Source organism: Rissa tridactyla, chromosome 1 (assembly GCF_028500815.1).
Source record: "Rissa tridactyla isolate bRisTri1 chromosome 1, bRisTri1.patW.cur.20221130, whole genome shotgun sequence".
Lineage (NCBI taxonomy): Eukaryota > Metazoa > Chordata > Aves > Charadriiformes > Laridae > Rissa > Rissa tridactyla.
This window is the reverse complement of record NC_071466.1, coordinates 216,521,143-216,541,937: the sequence shown is the minus strand read 5'-3', so window position 1 is coordinate 216,541,937 and position 20,795 is coordinate 216,521,143. Positions and strand designations below refer to the sequence as shown.

Sequence of the window (20,795 nt, the reverse complement as noted above, 5' to 3'; positions counted from 1 at the left end):
TTCTTAAAATTTTGCCCCATTAGTCTCAGTACTCCTCAAGGCAAAATGCTAAATTATTTTCTGAGCGTGCTTTTTCATTCTTTCCGTGGTTATCACTGCATTTTTAAAGAATGAATCCTGACATTTATGGGAGAAGATGTATATATTGGTCATGAAATGTCCTAACTGATTTTTTAAAGGCTTTTACAGTATCTGATAAATGCATTTTCAGATTTTCTTGAACATGAGCTTCATTCTTAAGCAAATCACAGCTCTTTTCCTGCTGCTTTTGAAGAGGGGATTTCCTGAATATTTTTGGTTTACTTTGGCCTTTTAAAACATTTTGGCTTGTGTAGATGTGACCTGATATTTATGTTCCATGCTGCACACTTAGAAGCATGAAAAGCACACCGCCTCCTAACCCTAAAAGAACATAAGAAGACATAAAGACGTTCAGGAGGAGCAATTTTTCCCCGTTACTGCTTAGGGAGCGGTTAAGTGTTCGTGGGGTTTGTCAATTCAAGTGCTGTGTGCCTCTATAGAGGATCTATAACCGAAATTGGAAAACTTGTCAATGTTTAAAAAAAAGAAATCATAAAGATGCACTCTGTCTCACTGTCCTCTGCCTTGCCATTCATCTGCCTGCAATAGAAAATCGAAGTACAGTCCTGAAACATTTAAAGCGCACATTTAAGCCTGGGGAAAGGAACTGAACAAAACAGATAAAAGTAATATGTGTATCTTTAAGGAGACCACTCCAGTGCCATGTCTGTGGCTATAAACTTTATAAAGATGGACTCCCCTGTCAAGGGTGTGTTAAGACGGATAATATTCCGTAGCAAATGCTGCGCTGTGCCGTATGCATTACTGGAAGCAAAAGAAGATCAGGATCGAAAGGTTTTGTGAGACAGGCTTTATAGATCCGTGTGTAATAGACTGCCTCTCTGTCTACACCGCTTTGCTGTTAGTGAAATCTTGCTCTTGCATGGGCTGATGAAATGCAGTCCCTTTTCTTCCATCACATCTATTCTTCTCCCTTCGCCTTGACCAGACACGCTACTTTGGCCAAAAAATTGTTCTAACCCTCTCAATAAAAAAGAGGTGCTCAACGCGGTCAATGTAGATTTTAAAAACAAGTTATAGATGAATTCAGTGTCAGATGAATCCAGTTCACCAGCTCTTCTCTACTAAATATTTTGGCTGCTTTAGGTAGAGAAGTTGCAGATATTCTTCTGGACAGTCTACAAAAGAGGTTTTGGTGGTTTTTCAAGAGGATTGATTAAGGATAAATCTAATCTATGTAAAGGCTCTATCCCCAGTTCTCTTTATTTTTAACCGGGAGACTTGTAACTCCTCTCCGGTTGCATAATGTGACACTGCACAGGGCAGAATTAGTCCTCAAGTTCCTCAAGACCTGGTAAACCTCAGGTTTAGGCAGATAAACTTGTTGTTTCTTTTTGGATCCTTGAAATATGGATGTGTGAAGGTCAAATGCCTCCATCAGCCTCTTGTTCTGGGTACGCACTGTAAACTAATTGTTTTCAGATAATATCCAAATTAATACAGATGATCAGGCACTACTCCTTCTTCTCTCTAATGGGATGTACGTACGACTGAAATGTTTGTTAATTCTGTCAGACTTTGAGTTCAGTGCTTGGGGACAAACTTTCTGGCAGGGCCTGTTGCAATAGGTGAAGTGGGTAACGTCTTTAAACTAAAAGAGGGAAGATTCAGACTAGATATAAGGAAGAAATTTTTCACTCTGAGAGTGGTGAGACACTGGCCCGGGTTGCCCAGAGAAGCTGTGGCTGCCCCATCCCTGGGAACATTCCAGGTCAGGTTGGACAGGGCTCTGAGCAACCTGATCTAGTTGAAGATGTCCTGGGATGTTGGACCAGGTGATCTTTTAAGGTCCCTTCCAACCCAAACTATTCTGTGATTCTATGAATAGATCCCTGCTAAAAGGAGCTACTGAAATACTGATAATTTGCACTTCTCGCTGTAGTTTCTTGAACATGTAACAAGTGATCTGATGAGAGGAAACGGCCTCAAGTTGCGCCAGGGGATGTTTAGTTGAGATATTAGGGAAAATTTTTACACCGAAGGGGTTATCAAGCATTGGAACAGGCTGCCCAGGGAAGTGGTGGAATCGTCATCCCTGGAGCTATTTAAAAGACGGGTAGATGTAGCGCTTAGTGATATGGTTCAGTGATGGTCTTTGTCAGAGTTAGGTTGAGGGTTGGACTCGATGATCTGAAAGGTCCCTTCCAACCGAGGCAATTCTATGATTCTGTGATACGCGTTTTCCTGGGGTCTCTATTTTGTGTGTGAAAATGCCTGTTGTAGTACAATATACATTTCTCATTTTATCGTATATTAGAAGAAATGAGAAAAGCAGTTATGTCTTTAAAACTTTCCTTGCCACTTAACATGGGTCCCAGTTTCCAGCCATTTAGGAGATCCATTAAGCCACTGGGTTGCTCCTCTGCATGCATTAGTAACAGACTCGGTGTAATATGGAACAGGCTTGCTATATCATGGACACGTTTATGAAGATTGATAACAGCCAGGGTTCAGTGTTAACTTTTATTGTCAAACAGGCTGGAGGAGAAACTGCCTGGTATTGCTTTTGCTTTGATTTATGAAAAGGTTGCTGCATGAAAAAGACATCACATAAAATAGCTCTGCTGGCAGTAGCGTTATAAAACAGGGCCGTAAGTAGACCAAACAATAACTAACTATAATTATGTTCATTATTGTCTCTCTCAGCTCTCGGTACCTTTGGTAGGGTGCTTGCACTCGTTCCCACATTAGCTTTAAAGTGGACTCGCCTTTCCCACGAAATGGGATGTGCATGATAAAATCCTGCTGGTTTATACGGGCAGTAGCCCCAAAGAGACCTTTTTTGTTTGTGCCGGGAAATGAAAGAGGTCATTTAGACTTTACCTACTTGCCGAAGTGATATGAGGAGGAAGAGGACGAAAGGTCTTTAGAAAAAATTGCTGTTTCTGTTACAATTTCCATCACTGAGGTATTTTGCCCAAAATTATTACTGTCCTCCTGTAAGGGTTATTTCAGACTCTGTTATATTTAGACCCCAGAAAAACAAAACCAAAAAGCCCAGCGTAATGGCAAAGATTACCGGTTTTCATCTGTACATGGCAAGAATTATTTTCTTTCGCTTACCCTCGTACCATCCTTTGTGACGAGATGTGCCGCTGCAGGAGCAAGTTGGATTCCTCAGTTAGCAGCAATTAGCAGTAAAACTTGAGTGAGAACCAGTTGAAATCGAGGGGCATGACCTAACTGGGAAGAATTTTAGTGGTTCATCTAAAGTTGGTGAAACTTTTGAGGTACTTGAACTAAAAAGCATTCTCCTACCAAACTGTCTGAAGACCTTGGCGAAAAAACATAGCAACTTAAAAATCATACGTGGTAAGTCTGTGAAAGACAAAGCATCAGAACCACTTCTGTGGATCAGACTGAAGTTCCATTAAATAATCCAGTGTCTAATTAATGCTGCCAGCACACGGCGAGTGTGTAAGGAGAGACCTTTGCAAGGTCTTTGTGAGCTGGCAACGATGTTTCCCTGCGATACCCTCTACCTTCGGGTGTTAAACTGCTTTCCAGGTACTGTCGTGTCTCAGGGAAACATCCCCCAAGTAGGCAGTGAAAAGCTACGAAGTGAAAAATAATTTAAAAATAAAAAAGATAATGAAAAAACATGAATGTTGTGCTTCACCAACTCATCTCTCTAACCTCAGTTCATGGTTTGTTCACGGACAGGGGTGCATTTTCCCTACCAGGATGCTAAAAGGGATGTTGAGGGCATTGTGTTTTAATATTTCTATAACACATTGTACAAGCGCATTAAAACTACGATATATTATAGCAAGGTCCAGTACCCGCTTGTTATCAGTGTGTTCGCAGGGTGATTATTACTCTTTGTGCGCGTTTGCTAACACGTTATTGTTGTCGCAGCCCAGCTGATTATATTTTATGGGAAGGGTGGCTCGCCACAGCCCCGGTGCAAGACCTGGGGAAGTGCGTATAACCTTTATAACTTATCAGAGTGAATCCAAGCCTTTTTTTGTTAAATAACTTCATGCCCACATGAAAAATTGGCATTTATTCTACTATCTCTTAAGATTGCAACCTTCAGTTCCCTCAAGTAATCATCACCCACGGGAGCAGCGATGCTTGAAGTGTTTAACTGTTGATTGCTTTTTCTGTGCGCTACTTCTACTCGTAATATCTATTTATTTTTTTGACCAGTAGCAGGCTTTTGGGCCTCTTAGGGCTGAAGAAAATAGTTAAACGTATATTGCTCTAGAGAGTAATATTTGGATAATAATGTGCCATGAGTTAGTGTCTTGTGGTGCTTACACTGAGTGCAGTAGTTGACCTTTGCTTGCGATGAGAAGCGTGTCTCCTTATTAGAACACATAATATGGCACCTATATAAAGGGAAAGCTGTTTTTTAGTGCAGCAGTGGAAGGTGCTGTGAAGATTTTATTACCGCGATTTTGGGATGGTCGCGTTACTCCTGAGTTTACAAAGCCTGAAGTGAGTTGCATAGCTCTTGGGAAATAAGTGGCAGAAATAAATCTACAACATGGTATCGCTGCCGTGTATTTGGTTTATGCTGCTCGTTTGGGTTTTTCACCTTTTTTTTCAGTCTGTCTATATTCTTTTGTGTGTGTGTGTGCTTTATAGACAGTGATGTAACTTTACTGCGGGAAATTTAACGTAGGGATAGGAATAAAATCAGAATGGATAAAATATCAATGGAAGTAGATAAAATTACGTATTTTTGCCACCTTTGTATAAAAGCAGGTTTCAAACTGCTGCAAAATTAATTTTTCCTTTAAAAATTAGAAATATTCCATTTTTGGTTTTACAAAGTACGTAATGCTAGTTAATATACCCAAGCGGTCCTGCAACAGCAATGTGCCAAACCACCGGTGTCAGCCACTTCTGTGAGAAATGTCTGCCAAAGCATCAATTAAATTTCCCAAAGACTGGATCTACCTTATCATGAGCTCTGGTTAGATCTGAAGAGGGCGGTAATTCCCTTGCTGCTTGCCACCGCCGAAACCCTCCATAGCGCCAAAAAGCCCCCCAAAAAGTCCTAATGGTAAGAAATGGCACCTCCTGGTCTCGTTTGCCGCGGTGATCTTTGATTTGGCTGCTCAGAAACAGCTGAGCGAGGGGAATCGTGCCAGTCTTCATTAAATAATTTTCTGGGCGGAGTAATGAGACAGAGCTCAAGTGATGCCACATGCGAACTCTAAAAATAATTTGCGATCTGAATTTATATTATGAGGCTTGAAATGCAAGCGTTGATGTGCTGATCACGTCTGCAGGAAAGTGAGGGGTTTTTACTCAATTCGGACTGAGCAGATTTGACTCTTGCGGTGGGATTAGTTTGGGGTTTGTTCTGATGAGTGGTTGGACAGACTTACACATGTCCGAGATGATTGTTCTTCCTCTCTTAATTTGCAAAGATAGGAACGGGTTTGGATCGGTGCAAGACCAATAAGTTCTTTTTTTAGTATATATATATATATATATATATATATATGTCTCACATAGGTGCATTACACGGCTACGATATATTCCATGTAGATAGAAATGCTCCTTCCAGAATTTCTTCTGATTACAGACCATAGTTACTACTCTATCTTTTCTATGCCGTAGAGGCGTGCATGCCCCTGTTAGAAGTCTAAGATTTGTATCATTGTCATCCACGTGGTTGTTTATTTTAGTATCCTGGTATTCAATAAAAACTGTTCCTTAAGCTAAAAAAAAAAATATGTGCATCCTAAATTTGGGTAATTCCAACATGTGGTTCCCTTTGCAGCTGCAAGGACCAGCTGTGTGTAAGGTACATTTGTATAATAATATGTTGGTGTACTTTGTATTTTAAGGAGTGTTTTGTCCTTTTTTCGGAGAGGGGAATTTTATAAATGAATAGTGATTTGGAATAATAAAAGTCAATGGACATCAATTTAAATAAAAGTTTTCAAGATGATTTTGTCTGTCAGGGTTGATGGGAGTCTTCTGTTCCTTTGAAGACTTGCTCATCAAGCAGTTTGGAGAATCAGCAGTCACAATAGGTCAGATCAGCGGTACCCCTACCTTGGGCAACACCTATGAGTGGATATTTAAGGAACACTGTGAAAATAGAGGAAATATGCAGTGATATCATTTTACCTTCAAACAAGTAGTGGAGTGGGGCTTTCCTGAGCCAAACATGGTATTTTTGCATATAATCTCTCGATGGACTTCTCTGATGTTACTGTATGATTATCTTTTGAACCCAGTTCTCCTTATGATAACCCCAATATAGAATCATCATAGAATCATAGAATAGTTTGGGTTGGAAGGGACCTTTAAAGGCCATCTAGTCCAAGCCCCCTGCCATGAGCAGGGACATCTTTAACAGGATGAGTTTGCTCCGAGCCATGTCCATCCTGACCTTGAACATTTCCAGGGATGGGGCATTAACCACCTCTCTGGGCAACCTGGGCCAGTGTCTCACCACCCTCACAGCCAAGAATTTCTTCTTGATGTCTAATCTAAATCTACCCTCTCTCAGTTTAAAACTGTTCCCCCTGGTCCTATTGCTCCCTTCCCTGATCAAGAGTCCTTCTCCAGCTTTCCTGGAGACCCTTTAGGGACTGGAAGGGGCTGGAAGGTCTCCCTGGAGCCTTCTCTTCTCCAGGCTGAACACCCCCAGCTCTCTCAGTCTGTCCTCAGGGCAGCTCCAGCTCTTGGATCATCTTCATGGCCCTCCACTGGACCCGTTCCAACAGGTCCATGTCTTTCTTGTGCTGAGGACTCCAGAGCTGGACGCAGGACTCCAGGTGGGGTCTCACCAGAGTGGAGTAGAGGGGTAGAACCACCTCTCTCGACCTGCTGGACATACTTCTTTTGATGTAGCACAGGATCCGGGGGGCTTTCTGGGCTGCCAGCAAACATTGCCGGCTCATGTTGAGCTTCTCATCCACCAACACCCCCAAGTCCTTCTCCTCCGGGCTCCTCTCAAGCCATTCTCCACCCAACCTGGATTTGTGCCTGGGATTGCCATGACCCAGGTGCAGGACCTTGCACTTGGCCTGGTTGTACTTCATGAGGTTTGCGCGGGCCCACCTCTCAAGCATGTCAAGGTCCCTCTGGTTGGCATCCCTTCCCTCCAGCGCGTCGACCACACCACACAGCTTGGTACCAGTAGGTAGCATGAACTTCTCTTCTCCAGGCTGAACCCCCCCAACTCTCTCAGCCTGTCCTCACAGTAGAGGGGCTCCAGCCCTTGGATATTCTTCATGGGGAACCTCTCCAACAGGTCCATGTCATTCTTATGTTGGAGGTCCCAGAGCTGGTTGCAGCACTCCAGGTGGGGTCTCACCAGAGCTGAACGGAGTAGAGGGGCAGTATCCTGTAGGAGTACCAGCTTTTCATTATGTGTTGTTTGCAAGAGGCTTCAATTATTTTTTCATCGTAAATCTACTGCTAGAAAACCTCACCGGCTGCCTCTCATCCGTATGCCATTGAGGATTTCACAGATCCATCTCAAGTTCACTTGCAATTGTCTTTCTCTAGGCTGAAGAGATCTAGTCCTAGTGTAACATCCTAAGAGTGTGAAGACTTACCTTGGCAACTAATTCATCAGTCTAATTAGGATTCACAACCAGAAAATCTTTTCTGATCCTCATCCTGATTTCTTCCCGTTGTAAGTCCCGGCCCAACAAGGGATTTAAGAATGTGCATAACTTTGCACATGCAAATGTGGAATTACTCACTTCTTGAAGTTCTGCTCGTATTTATGTGTGCTTTGCCAGATTTGAGATCGTAAATTCGCTCTGTTAATCTTAGAGATCCTCTTCCCTCCCTGGGTGCAATAAATAAGTTGTTGCAGTACAAGGAATGGTTTCCAGTTTGCTCATGCTAAAAGCGGAACCGACAGCCTACCAACGTACCAGGTGTTTTAGCAGGTGGGAAACCTTCACTAGATTAAAAAAAAAAAAGCATCTCTAAAGGTCAGTGGTACTATCTGCCAGTCTTCGTTGTTAAACCAGGTTTTTGTCAACATATTGAGCTTGACTTAGTACTCTCTAGACATAATTAAAGTCTGTCTTCAAGCGGGGGGGGTGTGTGTGTGTGAATGTGCTGGAATGTGTCTTGCCTCCTCGTCTCATCTCCGTCCCTAAATTTCAAAGGTCAGAATGTTTGAAATAGATTTTTATTTGCTTTTAAGAAGGTTGGGTGAGAGATAAATGAGAGGATGACAAACATTTGCCTGTGGTTTTGTCAGTGCCGGGATTTTAGGCCAAAGAGTCTGAAAATAACCCGGGCGATAATAACACTCGAGCTGATCAGAGTGGCGCAAAAGATACACGTGTCGGCAGACGGAGTAAGTTGTATTTCGACTTCTGCATAAGTCATTTCTTTAGTATTACTGCACACATTTGTCATTCTCAACTGTAGAGCAGAAAATGACTGTGATTCTCTTCCAGCGTTTCATCATTCGTTAAGCAAATTCTTTTCTTTTACACCTTTTGGAAAAGTCACACTATGTACTCAAGTGTAAATAAAAGCCAGAATCGACTCTACAGTACTTGATCTTTTGCTGGCAGCACTTCCCACACGGTAGTTCTGAGGGCTCTGTGTGGGCAGAGTTGGATTATGGACCGCTTCATAACCTCAGTTGTAGATATTCAGAAATCAGAGCTGCGCTATTACTTCCAAATGATTTTTAGAAGAACACAACCATTTGGTTTGTGCTCTACGCGTTTCATAATGCGCTTTCGAGTCATCACCTACTTCATGGGCGAAGACAATTTTTCAAAATAATTTAATGTAAAGAGTAAATTAATTTAAAAACTAAAAATAATGGTGCAGCAGTAGGGACTTGCATTACCATATGCCCTTTTGTCTCTTTCCCCCCGTTGTCTGTTTTGCAACTATTTTCTATACCGTAAACAAGTCCCGCAAATTCCCTCAGCAGAGATGCTGCTGGAAGTGGCTCTTTTTTGGATGAGGTAATCTTAAAAAAAAAAGAAGAACCCCCCTCGCCACCACCTTTTTGTGTCACGATGGAAAATACCCCTGTCTTGCTGCTGTTTCAGACTTGTCGCTTACGCTTCCTCTTTGAGCTGACCTTCTCTCCAGGTCTTCCCAGCTAGGCTTACGTTTCGCTCTTGCCGACTCTTTATGCAAAATATCTCAAAGGTGGCCTTTCTGGTCCCTCTGCTCAGCTAAATCCATCACAACTCAGGCTACCAGTTATGGCGGCATCATCATCATCATCATCATCATCATCATCATCATCATCATCATCATCATTATTATTATTGTTATTGTTATTATTGTTATTGTTATTATTATTATTATTATTGTTTGCCCCCTGGCCGTGAGAAGTGAAATCTTGCCCTGATGGTGTCTGTTGAAAGCGATGCTGCGGATAATTTCCTACCCCGGATTCACATCATCTCCTTTCATCCTGCCACTGCCTTCCCCATCAACGTTACCCCCTGCAAGTCACACGTCTTCGCTTTTGAAGCCCCGCGTGTCCCATTTCTGCTTCCCTGCTCTTTCCAGTTCCCTCTTTACTCTCTCTCCAGACCACTCCTGACACCAACCTCTGTCCCTCACTCGTCCGCTTTTCAAACAAGCGCCAAGTTCCGCTGTTTGTTTCTCAGGAGGAATTTCTGCTGGACGTAGACAACGGGAATTGATTAACTTCCCACAAATCCCTCCAAAAATCCTCTTGGTTGCTCATAAAGCACTTGAAAACTACCACTTACGTGTGTGTGTGTGTATATATATGTTATTATGAGAGTATATATATGTGTGTGTCTGTATATATATGTACTCTCACAATAATACATATATAATATATATAAAATATATATTTTTTATATATATAAGGGTTACACAAATAAGAACAGATGCTTTTGATAGGTGTCAGCATTTTAATGAGGAATAAAATTGAGCCCTGGATACTTCTGGCCATCTAATGGCACTATTTCTTGTAATCTATATAATATATATAAAACATATATGTTATCATGACAGTATATATATATATTATCATGAGAGTACGGATTGCCTCAGTTTCCTTGTTTCAATTTGTTGTTTCTTATCTTTGTGTGCATTATAAGCATGCTGAGAAAAAAAAAATCATCCTTTTTTTTTTTTTTTTTTTTTTTTTTCTCAAACTCTGGGCGCTCCCTAGCGCAGCTGGGGTCTGGTCCCGGCACGACTCCTCTGCTACGCCGGTAGGAGTAACTAAAAGAGGGCAGGACGTTGTCTCCAGCGCTCTCCCGTGCTGGCGCATGGGGGCTAATTAGTAGCATGTTCTTTTACAGGGTTTTCTTTTAGAACTAAGGCCAGGCATGACCGTGGGAACAGCACGCGTGGGGACTCTCCCCAGTTTGGGTGTGGATGTGGGTGTGGATGTGGGTGTGGGTATGGGTGTGGACGTGGATGTGGGTGTTGATGTGGGTGTGGGTGTGGACGTGGATGTGGACGTGGATGTGGACGTGGATGTGGGTGTGGATGTGGACGTGGGTGTGGATGTGGGTGTGGATGTGGGTGTGGACGTGGGTGTGGACGTGGGTGTGGATGTGGGTGTGGATGTGGGTGTGGGTGTGGGTGTGGACGTGGATGTGGGTGTGGACGTGGGTGTGGACGTGGGTGTGGGTGTGGGTGTGGGTGTGGACGTGGATGTGGGTGTGGATGTGGGTGTGGATGTGGGTGTGGGTGTGGACGTGGGTGTGGGTGTGGGTGTGGGTGTAGATGTGGGTGTGGACTTGGATGTGGACGTGGATGTGGATGTGGGTGTGGACGTGGATGTGGGTGTAGATGTGGGTGTGGACTTGGATGTGGACGTGGGTGTGGGTGTGGATGTGGGTGTAGACGTGGATGTGGGTGTGGACGTGGGTGTGGGTGTGGATGTGGATGTGGTTGTGGACGTGGGTGTGGATGTGGATGTGGATGTGGGTGTGGATGTGGTTGTGGACGTGGGTGTGGGTGTGGACGGGGATGTGGGTGTGGACGTGGGTGTGGATGTGGGTGTGGACGTGGATGTGGACGTGGGTGTGGGTGTGGACGTGGATGTGGACGTGGGTGTGGGTGTGGATGTGGGTGTGGACGTGGATGTTGGTGTGGGTGTGGATGTGGATGTGGGTGTGGGTGTGGACGTGGATGTGGATGTGGACGTGGACGTGGACGTGCTGAGCTGCTTCTTTGGAGGGGAAGGCAGGATTTTACACGCCAGAGATGCAGGTTGTGCTGTATTTGTGCTGTTTTCCCTCGGCCCAGAGGATCGTCTCTGGTCTGGTTTATTTAGTAGTACAGAGGTAGCCTTAGATGCCAAGGGTTACACAAATAAAACCAGATGCTTTTGATAGGTGTCAGCATTTTAATGAGGAATAAAATTGAGCCCTGGATACTTCTGGCCGTCTAATGGCACTATTTTTTGTAACGCATGCTGATTTTTTGTTGCTATTTTTTTCCCCATATTTTATGACAATTGCCTGAAGTCCTGATCTGGTGGGATTATGCCAGATACCTGCACAGTTGGAAACTCATCAGCGATTCAGATTCCTTCAGTCAGAATGTCAGTTTTATCACAAAACTTGTAAAGCTTACCGTGGTGATTTCAAATTTCCTCTTTAGTAGACATTTTGTTTGAATGCCGTGAAGGGGCTCCTTTCTCGGTGCCCCCAGGAGTACAATAAGCTATGCTCTTTGAGAGAGGTTAGATGACTACAAAGTTGCCTTCATTAAATTTTCTCTTCGTGCTTTAGCATAGAATATTTCTTTTCAAAACTCTCTCTCTCATTTTCTTTTGTGTCTTCATCCTATTACCTTTATGAGATTGCGGTGCATCGGCTTGATGGAAAAGGTGGGTGCGCGGCTCCCTCGGAGGCTTCTTCCAGCGCACAGGAATATTCTGCTGGCGTGTGAGGTGCTTGAGGAGCAGCTGGGAAAGCGAAAGCAGATCAAGTAATTGTAAACTTAATAAAACCACGTCGTTCCTAGGCGTGCCATGTGGTGCGCGGTGCAGATCAGGCTGCGGTTCATATTGACTTTTGGGAAGAAAGGCATTTTAGATTTCATGTGTGTTGATTCTGTAAAGGGGTTATTGAGTTGCACTGAGTGGAGATGGAGAGCTGTCGGGGTTCCCTGGCAGTCCTGGTTCACTGCTATGATCTGTGTTTTCTTCCTTCAGTTGAGTTGTGACATTCCCAAGTGATTAAATAAATAAATGAACAAATAAAATGACGGAACACTTTCCCTGCCACGTGTCCCAAAATATCTCTCTCAGGAATCATAGAATCATGAACTGCCGCGGTTGGAAGGGACCTTTCAGATCATCGAGTCCAACCATCAACCCAACACTGACAGAAACCAGCGCTAAACGCCAGGAGATGGGGTAGTTCAGGGAAGGGACCTCCTGCCCGACTCAGGGTCAGCTCTGGGAACGGACCAGGTTGCTTTGTCCATTCAGGTGTTTAAAACCTCCGTGTTTTCACTACAGATTGCACATAATTACTGCTTTCGCACTGTTTACCTTTTCTTACAAGCTTTTCCTTCAGTCAAGCCCCACAGCCCCTTAAATGCTTCTGTAAAATGACCCTTATTTATAGGAACTTTAGAGTTCTCTGTTAGGGAGATATTTCGTTTCCTTTTTGAGGCATTTCCTTGCTGTTGGCTGTTTCTGACCGTCCGTCTGAGAGTCCTGTCAGCCACCACCAAACAGAAATCAATCGCAAGCCCTTCGGTGGGGGTTACCATAATGGACATTGTAAGCTTCTTTCCTGACCGGGAGATCCTGCAGGACGTGGTTTATGGCCATCTCATGTTAGACAGTAATCTCATTTAGCATTTTCCCAAAAGTGCAAATAGTGCATTAGGGGAGCGTAACAAGCACAGCAGATCAATACGGAGACGGTGCTCTCCCTCAACAGATTAATCCAAGAAAATGGACCTGGTTGACTTGAAGGAAGCGGCCCCATTCGCATTGAGCTGCTTTGGGTCTGCAGTGCCTGGAAGGACAGGCAGCGCTTTAAAAAATCACCGGTGAAAAGTCATCGTATGAAAACAAGTCACTGGGGCAGGAGATGACGTGTCTTACAGGACTCCGATACTGTCGGCAACGTGAAGAGTCCATTGAAGCATTCAAATAAGGGATAATACATGGACTTCGAACGGTCACTAATGGCATGGCTCAGGGAAAAAAGCAATCAAAAAAGCTGCTTAATGTGGGTTAGAGTACCCCCGCTGAAATGGCTTTAAATACATTTAGAGAATTTGTGTAGCAAGTGAACGGCAGCCCGTTTCCTTTGCTCTTCACCTTTATATAAGGAGTCACTTAAAAATCGCTTGTGAATAAAGGCACAGCTGGGTTTACTGTCTGTATTTGTTGTTAACTCAAGGTCTATTGTATTGGTTTATCAACCCAGACCAGGGTTTCGGGCATTTAAAACGAGCTCTGGTTTAGTTGGACCGCAGTCATCACCACTGTGAGTCTTGCGTCTACAAAGAGCGTCCGTGGTGCTCCCTCTTGTACTCCATCCCGATACAGACCTTGCCATAATCAGTCGGCGTGCGGCAGTTTATGGTGGTACATTTTGATGCCTAACACGTTTTTGAAGTGCTTGCTGATATCAGCAGAGGGGGGATTAAGGGAAAATCCTCATCCGTAAGAGCCTACAGAAGTTCGAACTTTCAGATCACAAAGTGTGTAAGCACCTGGGACTGCATTTAAATTCTGGTTTAGGCCTTTCACAGGTGTACGGTAATGAATGAAAAGAGTAAGAGGGATGTTTTATATAGGTACATACTGTAAAATCAAGGCGACTTAACATTCCTTTTTTTTTTTTTTTGGTACTACATCTTGAGTGATTGCCAAGAAGTCAATTCCCCGAAGGAAGGGCATTGTGCTTCGCGTTTCACTTCCTTACTGTAGTAGAATAAAGAGCTGCCTTGGCCAATCAGCAAAATAAGAAGGAACAGAATATTCGTCTGAGGATACTGTGGCTGATGGGTCTCATTTTTTTCACAACCTTATTGAACTAAAAATAACATGGGCTGGGATGGACGTTAGAGCGGCCACTGTCGGGCTTTCCTGGTAGGGTAAAGGGGAAGGTGCGTTAAGTAGAAAGTTCACAGGCGTAAAGCGAATGGTTGTTTTCAAGGCATATGAACTGTAAGTGTTTTTCTAAATTTTCCTGTGTTTTTTTTCTACCATCGAAATGTTTTTTATCTTTGGTGTGAAAGGGGTGAAACTGTGATTTGGTTGTCTCTTATAGAAATGAGGACCTTAAAAAGTATTTATAAAGTAATTGTCCAATTAGCTTAAAATTTCAGTGGACATTTTGTCTCTGGAACACTTCGCCAACCCCCTTACTTTTGAAACAGGAAAACGTAGTCGTCCCATTTTAATTCTGTGGCATTATCAGTGTGGGTAACATTTTATAATTAATGCAAATGTCAAGATTTTTGTCCAAAAGAGGTTGGATTGTACAGGACAGACTAAAGAACCTTCCATTCTTTTGGCTTCCGTTGAAGGCAAAAAGCGTATTGCATCAGCCAAAAAGATGGCAAGTGTAATGAATTCATACGGTGAAGAAAATAGACAAAATTCCTAAATAACTTGCACATCTGGCGTCAGGATTAGAATTGAGGTGATGGGAAGGAGGATGCGCCAAAAATAGAGGCTATCATCAGATCAGCAGAAGTAGGTTGTGAAATTTGCTGATGGTAGCAGGATTTTTATATTTTTGAGGTCAACCCAATGGGTGATTTCACTTTTATGCAGGAGCAGTATTTAATAAACAGCAAATTAATGTGTTCGTAGGACTGTACAGCGATGAAGCTTTCCTGTGGTTCTCTGTTTTTCTAAGGTAGGTGAGATCAGACGTGCTTCGTCATTGCTGGGATCTTCAGTTAAAGACGTGTCCTCATAGGAAATTGGATGTTAATTTTCTCTGCCAGCTGGAACCTGGGTACTGGATCAGGAGACACCTGCAGTCCTAATAGCCAGATTTCTGCAGCTCACGTTGATGTTTGTGTCTGATGTTACCCACTTTATAGCCCAAATAGCTCTAGCAACAGCCTTTGTTTATAACTTCAAAGTGTTTTCCTTCATTTCCATTATCCAGTTTACTTCTTTAAAAAAAAATTTTTAAAAAGAGTTGCAATCTTTCCTGAAGTCTTTTCAAGAAGGAAACCAAAACGATCTTTTCTCTTTCCGCAGGCGGTATGAGTCTCACCCAATCTGCGCTGATCTGCAGGATAAAATTCTACAATGTTATCGGCAGCACGCTCAGGAGACCCTCAGCTGCTCTGCCCTGGCTAGCCAGTACCTGCACTGTGTCAATCATGCCAAACAGGTGGGTGGAGAAATATTGCCACGGGATTAACGATGGAATGAAGAAGAGAGGAAGACTATGGTATGGGGTTGTCCAGTCAGTCCTTACATGCTAAAGCAGTACTGTTCCCAGTATGTATGTTCTCACAAGCTCTGTGAGGTCCGCTTTCAATGTATTCAAATGCCAAGGTTTCCGTCTCTTCCCTTGGGAAGCTCTTGGTTAGCACAGTAGCTGTCGCTGTTGGCAGATGTTCCCTTCTCTCTGCAGTTTTAGCAGTAAAACAAGAGGATTAAACTACATGGTGCTATTTGGCGTAAATATCTCCACTTTCAGTAAGAAATGAATGGATGTCTCCACCTAGATTGCTCACCACTTGGAAGTCTTGATTCCTTTTATGTTATGTACTCTGAGAGTCTAATACCGCCCTTTACCTCGTCTTGCCCTCTTCTCGTCCACTTTCCTCGGGTATGGTTTTTTTCCTATAGATTATAATCTTCAATGCTTTATTAGTGCAGCGTAAAGGAAAACGATAGTAATATACACATTTTTCAGTTAAGCTAAAATTTCTAAACATGATTCTTTTTCAACAGCTTACGTCTTTCAAATATAGAGATGCATACATTGACCTTGATTGCGTTCTTAAAGAAACCAGTTGCAAACGTGCTTACAGGCCATATATGTAGCGTATGTTAAAAGTGCTTACATAAGTCTGTTGATCTTTATTTCTGCTAAAATATATGAGTTAATATTTGGAACATCTGAAAATGTGTGCTCTAATGTGTTAGCAGTGACCCAGCACCACGTCTAGTATTTGATAATGATAATAATTTTCACCCGAGTTAATTCTGCCAGTCCAGAAAAGTAGTAAGACTGTGACTATAATCATTCATCGTGACCTTTTTGCAGTTGCACTGGTGCAGTCTTGCTCTGGTGTTACTGAGGATCCTGCTCATGGTCTAGTGCTGTGTAATTCTTCGTAGGAGACAACGGTTGCGTGGCAGTGCTAAAGCTGTTCCTCAGTCCGCAGCACTTAATACATTTATGCGGTGCTATTATTGTTAATTCTTTATTTATACAGTTAGTCTGCTTCTTCTTGCGCAGGCAGCCTGGCTGGATTGGCAGTGCTGGAAGACAAACTCAGCGAACAGCCGTAGCGTGGTTGTTCTCTCAACAGTGCAGGACAATTTGTGTGGCTGTCCAGGCAGCTCTGAAATCACTTGGTGATTTTAAATGTGGTTATCATCAGTGAAAACTTTAAAGAGGATCCATGTGACAAAATATAAAAGTCAAGGAGGTCAGCCTGTCCTTTTCAAAATCACAGAATCACAGAATGGTTGGAGTTGGAAGGGACCTTAAAGATCATCCAGTGCCACCCCCTGCCCTGGGCAGGGACACCTCCCACCAGCCCAGGTTGCCCCAAGCCCCGTCCAACCTGGCCTTGAACCCCTCCAGGGATGGGGCAGCCACAGCTTCTCTGGGCAACCTGTGTTTCACCACACTCACAGGAAAGAATTTCTTCCTGAGATCTCACCTAAATCTCCCCTCTTTCAGTTTAAAACCCTTCCCCTCATTCTACTGCTCCCCTCCCTGATCCAGAGTCCCTCCCCAGCTTTCCTGGAGCCCCTTTAGGGCCTGGAAGGGGCTGGAAGGTCTCCCCCTGGAGCCTTCTCTTCTCCAGGCTGAACCCCCCCAGCTCTCTCAGCCTGTCCCCACAGCAGAGGGGCTCCAGCCCTCCCAGCATCTCCGGGGCCTCCTCTGGCCCCGCTCCAACAGCTCCGTGTCTCTCCTGTGCTGAGGCCCCAGCGCTGGAGGCAGCACTGCAGGGGGGTCTCCCCGAGCGGAGCAGAGGGGCAGAATCCCCCCCTCGCCCTGCTGCCCACGCTGCTGGGGATGCAGCCCAGGCTGCGGGGGGTTTCTGGGCTGCCAACGCTCATTAGTGGCTCGTGTTGACCTTCTCATCCACCAACACCCCCAAGTCCTTCTCCTCAGGGCTGCTCTCCAGCCATTCTCTGCCCAGCCTGGATTTGTGCTTGGCATTGCCCCGACCCAGGGGCAGGACCCTGCACTTGGCCTGGTTAAACTTCATAAGCTTGGCACAGACCCATCTCTCCAGCGTGTCCAGGTCCCTCTGGATGGCAGAAGTCACCTCTGTCAGTATATCCTTTAGTGTTTCTCCTGCCCACTTGTTAATGCACCGAGCTCCTGAGTTCCTTCATTTCCTTAAAAACTCTACAACCTACCAGATCTCCCTGCTCATGAAAGTTTTTCCTGATCTCCTAGCCTGAGGTTTTCTTTCATAAAGCTACAGACACTTTATTAATTTAGGAAAGGTGGTTGAGCCGTGTTCAGACGCCCAAGCGTGAGAATTGCCACTAGCTTTGTCCAGTGCCTTCCGTGGACACAGGAGCTGCTATGGCTCCAACCTGCAAATTTTGCTCATCCCCCTCTTCCCTAAGCTGTACCATTCCCTATGACCTTTTGAACTGGATTTTTTTTCTTTCAATGGAATTGCAGGTTTTTTTAGTTCATTCCTGCTATGACTAACAATAATTGGTGCTATATTTTTTCTAAGTTTTCCCTTAACGTGATTTTTGTATTCCAAACTCCAGTTTGAAGTTACTGGACCGTGAATGTTTCTGAGATATCTTATTAAAAATGTCATTAAATAATTTTAGGTTGTTACGTAGTGGACTAGGTTTTCACCCTGGCTTGCATCTTCTGGAACACTGATTTCCTGTATTTATAATTCTGTATTGTTTTTAAAAGTAACTAGAAAATTTAGAAGATTACTTATACATGTTTAAGCTATAACTAAAGTTTGCATCTGATTGATAGGAATTTCTTCAGAAGACTATGATGAGGATGAATTAATTCATGTTCAGAAGGTGCAGGATAAGGAAATTGCATAAATATGAGCATTAGGTGTTTGAACCCTTTTAAGCACCTTTTTTGTTGAAGATCTTCAACCAAGCCTGTCAAGTAGTTAAAAGTGTTTCCTAAATGCTTCTTACTCTCTTTCACACATGCTTCGAGATGAGAATTCAGAGAGGTTTCTCTCTTATGATAACAGAGAAAGAGAAGCCTTTCATGATGGAAATATTTGCAAGCAGGAACAATTGTTTTTCATAATGAACATCGGGCCTCTGCAGCTCATCCTCCATGTGTTGCAGCTGTAATTGTAATTATTTTTACTCGCCGATTGCCCAGAAGTCCAGACAAACAGTTACTTTGAAATAACCGCCGAACGCTGTTATAAAATACTCCGAGATTACCTGCTATGTATTGCTCGGTTGGAAGGCAGAGGAGTGGGATAAATAGCGGATTCAGAAATGAAAAAGTTAACTGACACTGACTACAAGAAACAAACAGAGAAGAAAATTTGCTGGAGGGAATAGACCAAGATATTGAAAACCAAATAAGTTAACTAATCCGATTTCCTGGCGGTGAGTCTGGGCACTTGTGCTCGGGCTGAGCACACTCTGTGCTTTTCATAAATTGAATTTATTGACTCCTCTTTCTTTCCTATCTTGCTTATAATTATCTCACCCTCTCTTCTGTGTGCTCCTTATTCTCAGCCTGTCTGTAATCTCATGTCTCTATCTGTCCTTTTCTCCCCTTGTTAGAAAGGCCCAGAGAGCTGTTAATTCAGAGGAGTTTGACACATTGCTGTAGATTCACTTTACATTTTTTCCCAAAGTCATGAGAAGCTAGTGAGAGAAATTAAACTCTATTATTAATGTTTGCATTTTATTGTAATAGTAACGGAGAGGAAAAAACCTGCTTAATGGAGCTATTAAGGGGAAGACGTTAGGATTGTGTGTGGCACGTATTTGTGCTCCCACTGCTGAAGACACGCACTAATACGGGCCATCCAGTGGCATTTTTATCGCTTATCCTAGTCTACCATCCACTGATATGGACAAGGTAGTTGTTAAAATACCCTTTTTTTTCTCATTTTTGTGTTTGGGGTTTTTTTCCCTTTCCCCCGGGCTACAGGGAGTCCTAATTCCTGTATGGAAACAAAACCAGACTATGGTTTAATGAAGTCTGTGCAGTAGTTTCCTATTAGGCTGTTGAATTCCACGGGGATGCAAGTCTCTGCAGGCAGGTTAGATTTGAAAGTGCTTCAAAGAAAAACACCAACAGCTGCTGGTGGCTGACAGCCTGGCTCCAAAACGTTATCCTTCAGCCTCTTCAGCCTTGTGGTAACCATTATTTTAATTTGTGGAATAGAGTGGTCTTTAATCACGCGTCCTAGTCAGAATGAAACCATTATTTTAGCCTCATCCTCCAGTATTGTTACTAGACGCCATCTTCTAAGCTAACAGGAAAATATGTAAAATTAGTGTAGCTGGAAACACTGAACTGAAATGCAATAAAAAGGTATTGTCTTTTATGGCCACCATGTAACACTCCCTTGATAGAAGGGAGTGTGTTATGGAAGAGTCACACCAGGTTCCCTTCACGCCTACGCTGGTGTCACGAAAAAACAGAAGGAAAATATTTTAAACACATGAAGTAAATTTGTAGGCGATGTTAAATGCCAAGAGTCAGTAAAGACCAATAAACCCCCCCTCAAATGTAGACAAAACCGTAGCAAGCCCTAGAACACTCCCATTTGTCTGGAGATGAAATTTTGTGGGCAGAAATAGGCTTGTGATGAACAAATACCTGCAATTTCTTTCCTTAGGACACTAAATAAAAGAAAAGTAACACAATTTTTTTCTCAGATCTTTTGGGAATTTCCTGTGTTAACTTCGGCAGTGTTAAATTTATGTAAAGTTAATATTCAGCCCAGCGATGGCTTCGAGCAAGTTTCTGTAATACCACTGCAAAAAGAGTTTTCCAGCTAAAGTAGCCTTCGTGGGTTTTGCAGAAATCTCCGTGGGGATGCTGTCCAAGTGAGATGGGAGATTTTGTTAACTGATAAAAGTTTACCTTACTTTTGTTCATAATAGCGCCTACGGAGCATAAACCCGACTCCTTTTATTTTGTCAGCCTGTACTTCTCTACCACGGGCCCCGGAGAACGTTTGCGATCACAAGGATATTTACCATCTTTTCACGTGCACACTGTCCTGCTCCTTGGTGCAGCTTTTAATCCTTACAGAAACACTGCTTGATCTACTTGAATGGTTCACTGGCTTAGTTTTAGAAATACCATGAGAATTTGGTTAAAGACACACGTGACGGCAGGTTTTTCATGCCCTTTATTTTTAATTTTCCCGAGCCCTAGGTTCTGTGACTCTGACAATGCAGTCCAGACTCACGTGTGCCCTGCCTGGCCAGATGCTGCTCAAATACTTGAATCAGCTCTTAGTAGGTCTCCTGTAAGATTTCAGGGTTTACATTTGGGCTTGCTCCTGACGTAAGCCCTAAAAATTATCAAACCCCTTCCTGCCATTTCTTACAAGGACACTCATAATTACCG

The 20,795-nt window shown here is 43.4% G+C and overlaps 1 protein-coding gene across 2 annotated transcripts in view; it reads left to right on the top strand.

Annotated features, from left to right (window-relative positions):
• Positions 1-20,795, top strand: part of CHCHD3 (coiled-coil-helix-coiled-coil-helix domain containing 3) — a 176,415-nt gene that overhangs the window by 153,811 nt on the left and 1,809 nt on the right. For both annotated transcript variants that reach the window (XM_054191301.1, XM_054191293.1), the window contains exon 7: positions 15,251-15,386. In XM_054191301.1, the coding sequence (XP_054047276.1) occupies positions 15,251-15,386 (136 nt within the window). The remainder of the gene's footprint in view (positions 1-15,250; positions 15,387-20,795) is intronic.